At 33.6% G+C, this 9,448-nt stretch overlaps 1 protein-coding gene across 1 annotated transcript; it reads right to left on the minus strand.

The window, feature by feature from the left end:
• Nucleotides 1–7,420: 7,420 nt before the first annotated feature.
• LOC118040906 (protein TOO MANY MOUTHS) lies at nt 7,421–8,892 on the minus strand. Its single transcript, XM_035047988.2, has one exon. The coding sequence runs from the start codon at nt 8,869–8,871 to the stop codon at nt 7,426–7,428; it is 1,446 nt and encodes a 481-aa protein (XP_034903879.2). The 5' UTR covers nt 8,872–8,892; the 3' UTR covers nt 7,421–7,425.
• Between the last annotated feature and the right edge of the window lie 556 nt (nt 8,893–9,448).

The raw sequence follows: 9,448 nt of genomic DNA on the forward strand, positions 1-9,448 counted from the left end.
AACAATGTATGAAGAAGGAGATGTAATATAAACAAACATAAAAAATTCTTATGAAGCACTACCTAAAATCAAATAATTTTTAAAATTGTATCTCAATATTTTAAACTTTTTAAATAAAAGTCGTAACTTTTTCAATGTCTTTGATGACACTATGAAGAATCTCCATAATGAGATCTTCATGTCTCCATTAAAATCTTTATATCTCTATTGAATTTTTCATGTCTTCAAACGTATCTCCACGGAAAATCTCTATGACAAGATCTTTATGTTTCCATTGAAATCTCTATTAACTCCATAAAAAATCTCTATAGTGGGATCTCATGTCTATTGAAATCTTCTGAGATCTTTATATCTCTATTGACATCTCTATACGTGACTCCATGAAAAATATCCATTGGGGGATCTCCATTCAAATATATACATCTCCATATAATATTTCCTTATATAATGCTTTTTTTTTAATCGCAAATCATTTTTATTTCCTAGATAATAATGTTCTCTATTAGAACTTGATAAAATCTCATCTTCCTTGCAAGAAAAATTCACATGTTAACAAAAGTCACAAAAGAAAAACATTCATTTCTCGTGAAGGCACAATCACAAAGGTAATATTTTTCATGCAAACATAACCACAAAAGTAATGTTTTATACAATAAGTATTTTCTTCTCCCACTTTTTTTGGTTAAATTCTTTCAAACATGATTGTTTAAAAGACTTGAGGGGGCAAATGGTAATACACAAAATTGTAAAAAAAAAATAAATTCCTCTAAATGGGCTAGGACTGGCCTTTTCTAGCTGTTTAGGCTAACCTAAATGGCTGGATTTCTGACCCTGGATCCTACCCAACACCTCACCTTGGTTTTATGCCTAACATGCATCTATATGCATTTTTTTCAAGTTCCTAGAGGTCATCACACAACTTTTCATGCACAATTTTTTTATACACATAAGACTTTTTTTATGCAAAGCAAGCACTATTTTTTGGGATGACACTGCCCATCACTAACACTTCCAACCATGACATAACACGTCAACCAACAAGCTACCATGGCTAGACAATAGTAGCAAAATAATTTCTCCACCAATGATACATCTCATTCTTCATGAAAAAAGTCTAAGATCTATGTGTATAAATACACCCTTTTATAGGTAAAATCCAAATTCTATCCTTACCAAATAGGTCCATAAAAAACCAAGCCATACAAAAACAGCAGACTATGCCACATAAGTTGTCATACAAAAGCTAGAACCAGACCAGACTATACAATTTATGTCCAAAACACATACAAAGGCTATACCCAGATATATGCTCTCTACAACTTCATTTTATTTTTCTCTTCTTATACATTATTATATCCTTATACATTTACTGACTTAAGTATAAAAGAGTTTCATATTCTTCAAGGGACTTTCTTTTACAAGTGAACATCTAGCCACCTGGTCAAACCCATTAACCAGAGGCTAGCCCATCACTATATCACCATCAATCTAGGACATAACCATGAAAAATCTAATTTTTATTTGAAGTTTTTTTTTTCTTTTTGTGACTTTATCAGTTGATCACCATGAATTTTAAATATTTACTTGGAATTGAAATGTTGTGTTGATATATCCTTTATGGTGAAAATGGTGAAACAACAGTTAGAAAATGAATGCCCAAGGCTTATAACTAAAAGCAAAGAGATAATGTAGAAGACAACCTATTTTAAAACCTATTTAATTCAATTTCTTGTTGATTATTGATATGCTTACTTATTATTTAATAACATTTTCAATTAATTTTGTTTTTATAACTATAATCTTTAATTTGGTGTTTGAATATGTGAAATTTAGAGAAAATGATATGGGGGTTATATGGCCATATCACATTTGCGCTGCAACTACAAAATATTGAAGAAATAAAATCTTATTATAGTCATTTTGGGGACTATAAGACTTTTTAAGTGTTGTAACTGGTATGATTGTTTTTTGTGCTACTTTTCGCTTCGAAATTTTAACTATTATTTTTTTTCTTTTTAAATTATTGTGATCTTTATTTTCTAATATTATAGTCTTGACTAGATCATTGTCACTTGCTATGTTGTGGGCCGAATCAAAGTTTTTTAGATGTAAAAAAAAAATTATTCAGGTGTTGCTAACTTGTTTTGTAGTAGCAAGAAAAATCTTAATTACTTAAAATCTGATGTATACTTTTAATAAAATAAATTAAATATTATATGTGCTACTATTTTTTAAAAAGATATTTTCACACTTACTAAAGATTAAATCGGGAAATTGAGAAATAGACATAGATAAAAATATATGATCTTGTGTTTCTTGGAACCCTTTAATTTGTTTACTTAACTATATCACACTGTTTTTTTTTAATATAAAAAGAGTAATAATTCAAATTCCATCGAAACAAAAGAATTTCTTAGTAAATTTTTTTCTTTTCTTATTAATATCTTTGATCTCAATAAAAAAAAATATTTTTTGTTCTATGTCATTTGTTTAATAAAAATCAAAACCATTTAGAAGACATATAAAAAAAGACCATATCCAATATATTATTCATGATAGGATATAACGAGAATGCATGCTAAAGCTCTTAAACAATGTAAATCATTTATAGTTGAAAAAAAAACCAATATTAATCTTCATGTAGCATAAAAAAACAAAACAAATCTTAATCCAAGGGTCCCCAGTGGAGTCATTATCCTATCGTACCCCTCGCGAGAGCGTGACATTGTTGTGACCCTTCTTGGGCAGGATAAGAGGTCTTTGGTTAGATAAAGAGTCGTCATCTAGTATTATGATTATTATGAATCTTAATTAGTCTTTTAGATATGCTAGAAAAGAGACTCGTTGTACAAAAAAAAGGTATTAGCACCTTTATTATGCATTACTTGAGGTAAACTATATTTTTTTTCTTTGTTTGCTATGGTCAGATGGTGTTCATATTTCTATCAGCCTATTATGGCGGGTTAATTACGATGAAGAAACCCTTATTTCTTAAGTCAATAACTTAGATTAAAAGTTTGAAATGTTGTCAATTATCATTGAGGCTTCTTTCGAGATAAACTTATAATTTTTTTTTATTGTATCATTTCAAATAATATTTTAGATAAAATTCCTTGTAGTTTTTATTCTTATGTTATAAATAAATGAATTATATTACTCCCAATAATATTTTAGATATTGACCCTCATATAGGTTTTTATTCTTATATTAAATTGAGTAATAAATTATTATCTCTAATAATATTTTGGATAGTAACCTTGTTTTAGGTTTTTTATCCTTATATTAAAAGTAAATAATATATTTTCTTGCTAAAAATATGTTCTTTTTTATATTTTAGAAATATAGGCCAAAATCCTTTGAAATTTTATAAACTTAATGTAAAATTCATGCAATATTTTTTTTAAAACATGCCAAATTTTTTTATATATTTTAAGAAATGCTCAAATAATTTTTAGAATTTTGGCCATATGCTAAAAAAATTATATTGTTTTTTATAATAAGGTTTTGTTTGGCAACAATCAATTTTTTTCTTTAACCAAAATTGCCAAATAGACCTAAAATTATGTTGGCCAAACACGCTCTTAAACTTAAAAAAAAAAAAAACCTTTATCAAAATAGTTGAAAACCAAAAATCATGTCTTGATAACTTTTTTGCTAGACTATATATGCAAAAATAAAATAATAATTAATTTGAGAGAAATTATATAAAAAGAATTCTTAAAAAATAACAAAATAAATATTTTATTTTCATTGAATATTCATGAGTAATTTCTTAATAAATGTTTGCATATTAGGCTCATATATAACTATTTGCAAAGTAATTGCTAATATTACTATAAAAAGCTCTGATTTTATTTTAAATATGGTATCATTGAAATATTTTTAAAGTACCTTTGTAGATTTTTTATTTAAAAATAATTTTATTTTAAAATATAAATAAATTAAATAAAAAAGATGAAGATTTAAGAGAGATACTTGAAAGAACCAGCCAAGCAAGCCTTGACTTGAAACAATGAGCTAGTTGCATCTAGGAGTATAAGGTGAGGCTCGTAGGTCTGAAGTTTTAGAAAAAAAGAGTAAACGACATATCATTCGTGTGGAAAAACAGTCTTTCATAACCAGTAACAAAATTTTGCCCACCATTAATAATAAAACAAAAATTATAGGTTCATGCATTTTATGCTCTAAAACTGAAATTTTAACTTAGATTTTTTTTTTAAGAAAAACCCAAAACAACATCTTGGAAATCTTCATAAATCCATTTTCAATTCTAAAACAAATTCTAATTAATCTAAAAACTTAAAATCAAATCTAAAGCTATCTCTTCTCCTCTTTATTTCCTCTCTCTCAATTGTGAGGGACCAAAATGTGACAAAAATGAAATATTGTGTTTGAAATGTAAATCTTGAAAACTAGAGAGACCAAAGTGTAAAAAAAAACACACCTTCCAAACGCTGCAAATGAATATTAAATTATAGTGTTTTGTGAATGTGTGTATAATGTTTTGGAATATAGTGAAAAACCTTTTTTTTTTTACTTTGTTAATGGTTAATGTTAATATTCTAATATTTTGGAAAGGGACAGCCGCTAATAAATTAGTAAAGGTAATTTCAAAGTATAGGGACATAATTAGAAATATTGGTGAATTTATAGGAACAAAAAGGAAGTTTGCCCTTGTTATTAAAAAAGTGGAACTTTCACTTCTCGTGGGATAGTTTAGCTGGTGGAGCAAAAAGAAGATAATGGCAATGATGACAAGTAGAGCAACAACCAGAGGTCCTCCTAACCTCAGCTCCTGTTCCTCATATAATCACCATCAATATAACCCAACAAGAAATAAGCTTACAATAATGGGTTCCAGCTTCCTCAACAGCCCATGTTTTCTGATCTCATCAAATATTGCCAAGCTACAAAAGTTTGTCCCTGTTCAGGCCTCCAATTCTCAAGGAGGAGGAGAAGGAGAAGAAACTTCCAGTTTAAATGGCACCACCAGTGGTATCCCTCAGGTCCATTCATCACTCTCTCTCCATTTCTTTCTCGATTTTAAACAAGTGCTTGCTTTTATCGAGTTCCTTCTTATTTTAGACTTGGAGTCTTCCTCCATACAGTAACAGTGGAGAATTTGGTTTAGTTTCATTTCATGGTGCGGGTGCCATATACTAGGAGACAAGATTAGAGAAGGCCATTAATTTCATTACCTTTCATCAGGTCTATTATTCTATCATCAATCCAAAACAAATGGAAATATTGGGCAGGGAGATTTTGAAGCTGTGTCAATACACATCCAATCCAATTAGATTTTTGAGCCATCGTGCACCAGTCAGGCAGAGATTAGGGTTTACTCTTACTCTACTCAAGTTTGCAACCCCATACATATAACACATATCCCATTTAGAGCAACATGTCTAATATGGCTATGTGCATTACTGAAAGTCTCCTGCACTAAATTCTATACCATCTGATTGGTTATTGCATGGGTAGTTACAAAATTTTGTGTAATGCAAGTCCTTTCTCAGCAATCACCGACAAAGTAACAAGTTACTGTTGATTTGAAGATAAATTGCCAATTGCTTGGTATGATTTTAGATGATCTTAGTAGGAGATGATAGTATTAGTGTGTTGTAAATACAGTCTCTACAACAGTTCATTGAGCTTAGATATCAGTCATCAAATACTACACAAATCCCTTTTTAATGCTGAGCTCTTGTTTAATTTTATAAACAGGAGGATTGGAACTATTTATTGAAACTAGGGGCTGGTTCTCTTGCTGGTGCAGCTGTAATAAAGTATGGAAGCATCCTTTTTCCGGAGATAACAAGACCAAACATCTTACAGGCACTGATTATGATATCAACTCCTGTCGTTTTAGCTGTTGTGCTCTTGATCAAGCTAAGTTATCAAGAGTGATGAACCTCACTTTCTTGAGTACCCTGTTGGTAAAAGAAATGTACTTCGATCCATTTTTCCAGATAGTAATCTATGTCTATAAACATGAATTTGCAACTGCAACATTCTTGCAAAGGGAGCAACCACAATCCTCAAGAACAAATCGGCAAATAGTAACCACCCAAAGATATCAGTTGCTCTGAGGTATGTCATGACACTTGCCCTTTTCTTCTGGGGTGGAATAAAGTTGTTGTTGGTCTAATTTCCATGTAGTCTTTCCATCGGATATTGCCTAGTGTCACTGACCCCTCGTTTACCTGTGTACTATAAAAAGTATTTTTACTTCAATGAATGAGCAGAGTGAATAGGGTCGATGTTTAATGAGTTTGGAGCTTCAATTTCCAAAACTATACTGAGATATTCCAATTTCATCAGCACGATAAACGAACCACCAACTTTAAGTCAACCAGTTAAGCATTCTAGAGGAGTTCTAGTAATCACTCCAAAGTCTTTCTTGTTCTTAGCAGTCTGTTATGGCTTAAGCAACAATTCTGACTTAATGGGATTAAATCCATGGAAGTTATGCTATATATGATTAAAACTTGAGTTCATGGGTTGAGGTGAGTTTTGCCCAGCTAGCACCTGTTTGAACTTTGAAATAAGCTTTGATTCTTTATCTGGTATTTTAGCTTCAGTTGTGGTAATCATATACGATGCAGCAGTGGTCAGTGTATAGTTAATTCTACTTGTTCAATATGCCTTGAGAAACAAACTTTAGAACTTGCTTGATGGAGACCTCTTTAACTTCATGGATTACCTTCTTACCGGGAACATAAACCAGCCACGTTGCTGTACTGCGACTAGTAAATTTCAGAACTTATTTGTAATCATAAAAGATTGGCTCTTCAAATCAGTGCTAGGTAGAAGCAACAAGAAAGTTAAATGCAAATTTCGTTGAAGAGAATGCAAGTCTTCATTTATTGAACAACAATGGGGCCCATTTAAGCTGTGTGATGATCGATCATTCAATAGAACAAAGTGCTCTCTAGTTGGATCGTTTTTCTCACAATCTTCATATCTAATGCTAGTTGTCTGTCTCTGAAGTTACGACAAAAAGTTGTGATGATCATTCTTCCAAGCACCCCAAACCCTACTGGTGATTCATTACTGGTTACTATAGGTAAACAATCTTTCAGCTCCAATCTGCAGAACCCCTGTTACATGATCTATTTCAAAGCTGCACGCTTCATGTTTTTCAGTACCTAGCTTTGATGATCAAGTAAAGGCCTGGAAATATTTTATGGCAGGACGTTAGTTACCGTGTAGCATAAGAACGGCATCCTTAAAATTGAGTTAAGACACAGTAGTGATTATTTGGATTGGACAAATATAGCTAAAGATTACTCCAGTATGATATTAGAGGTCTCCAACCTGAAGATATTTCTTCCAACACCAATAGTAGTACACTACAACCTAACCATTTTATGATACAAATGAAAACAATATAGTATGACACTATTTCTTACATGCCTTCTTTTCTCACGTTGAAATGAAAATTAAAGTAGACACAATAGCTATTGTTTGTTGAAGCAACCTAACAAAAACTGAAGCTTCATGAAGTTCTGCTGAGGATTTATTAGTTGTACTTGGCATAGTCTCCCCGTCAATTGCAGAAAGATGTTGCACAGTCCTTGCCGAACCGGGTTCAGGTGTGTTGCATAAACCAATACCCGAATCGAATGTAGAATCCAGACCATCTTCAAAACCACTATTAGCATCATAACACAATCCTGTGTTATTGTAAAGTTTAAGCTTCCTTCTCATCTTCCACACCATTTCTCTTCCAAATGGAACCGGCCCAGTTAGTTGATTGTCATTGAGTCTCAATTCACCAAGGTTTTTCAAGTCCTTGAAGTTTGTAGGAATTGAACCATTTAAGTGGTTCTCATCAAGATGGATGACCCGAAGGTTTGTTAACCGGCCTAGTGACTCGGGGATTGGACCATGCAAATTTGTGTTTGATAGAATTAAAACCATTAGACTCTTCATACCATCAAACTCTTCACTAGCGAGGGTAGCAGACCCCATTGGATTTCCTTTGAGAATCAATGCCTGGAGAGAAGTCAAGCTTCTAATGGATGTTGGAAGCGGCTTTGATAGCCGATTATAGCTCAAATCCATTAGAATAAGCTCTTTTAGGCTACCAATTGACTCTGGAATGGAACCACCAAGACGATTTCGACTAAAATCAATTTTGATTAGAGAGTGGCAAAAACCAAGGGAGGATGGAATTGAACCCGTGAGCATGTTCTGGCTCAGGTCCAAAACATTTAAAACCGGGAAACTTAAACTGAAAATTGAACCGGTCAGTTTATTCCCACTCAAATCCAACGATTTAAGGTCGGCCAGCCGGCCCAATGAAACAGGAATTGAACCGTTAAGATTGTTTTTGTGGAGATCAAGAACTTTCAGACGTGTAAGATTTCCTAATTCAGTAGGAACAAGGCCTACATGCCCGTTTTCCCTGAGCACCAAGGTTTGCAAAGTTGGGTTCAGCTGCCCCAAAAATGAAGGGATAGGCTGTGGGTTGTCGCTAAAACAACGGTAAAAAAACAAAGTTTTGAGGTGGGGAAGCTTCATGATAGACTCTGAGATGTAGGACCTTGCCGGGTCGCATGTGGGGAAAGCAGTGTCATCGGACAATGCGCCGAAGGACAATGAAACAACATGGTACACATTGTCCTTGTCCGGCATGCACTCGATACCGTGCCACCGGCCACGACAAACATCAGGGATATTGGTTGCCCAGTCGTTGCCAGTGGCTCGCATGATGTCATAGACCGATTCTTGCTCACGAGCATCGGTCCGAGCTCCATTCTTGTTCATCGTGAACCCAGATTGCGGCCCGTCCACGAGGGCGGATTGGTTGCTAGAATCCGACACGATGACGGTGAAAGGCTTGGCGAGTGGTAATAGAAGAGACATGAGAAGTAGTGTTAGTGTCTGTGCTCGTGGATGCAAAAACGTTAGCATTTTGCTAGGAGAGTGTAGTTTATGAAGGCTTAAAGAGGGCGGTGGCGGTAGAAGAGGGATTTAAGGATTCAAGGAGATGGGCAAGAGATATGTATATATAGAGGAGGACCGAAAAGACAGGTTGGTGCGTGGAGTGAAAAGGCTAATTATGGGGTTCACGAGAAAGGGGAGAGAAGAGAAATTAATGCAGGAATTTTGAGCATTAATGCCTTTCACGGGATTTTTGCCCATGTTTCCTCTTTGCATCTAAGCCCTGAGTCGATCAATCCACCCACCCAGCTCTAGCTGTTGGAGGTGGGCTTCACACAGATATACGTATCTCCACCGTCTACAAAAACAATTAATAAAAAAAAGAAGAAGCATAGTGGTTTTGGGGAGAATCCTTGAGAAATGAAAGAATGGGTCACAAAGAGCAGGGGACATTGAGCCCAGATTTTAAGAGAGAAGGGCTCCTGGGAAATATGAAGCAGCACAGGTCATTATGTTGATGTATGTTTCAGATAGTCAAAATCTTAACATGGAATTTGTT

This window comes from Populus alba, chromosome 1 (assembly GCF_005239225.2).
Source record: "Populus alba chromosome 1, ASM523922v2, whole genome shotgun sequence".
Taxonomy (NCBI): Eukaryota; Viridiplantae; Streptophyta; class Magnoliopsida; order Malpighiales; family Salicaceae; genus Populus; species Populus alba.

Bases quoted from the DNA above. Each gene is read 5' to 3' on its own strand.
- LOC118040906 (XM_035047988.2), bottom strand. From the start codon at position 8,871: ATGTCTCTTCTATTACCACTCGCCAAGCCTTTCACCGTCATCGTGTCG.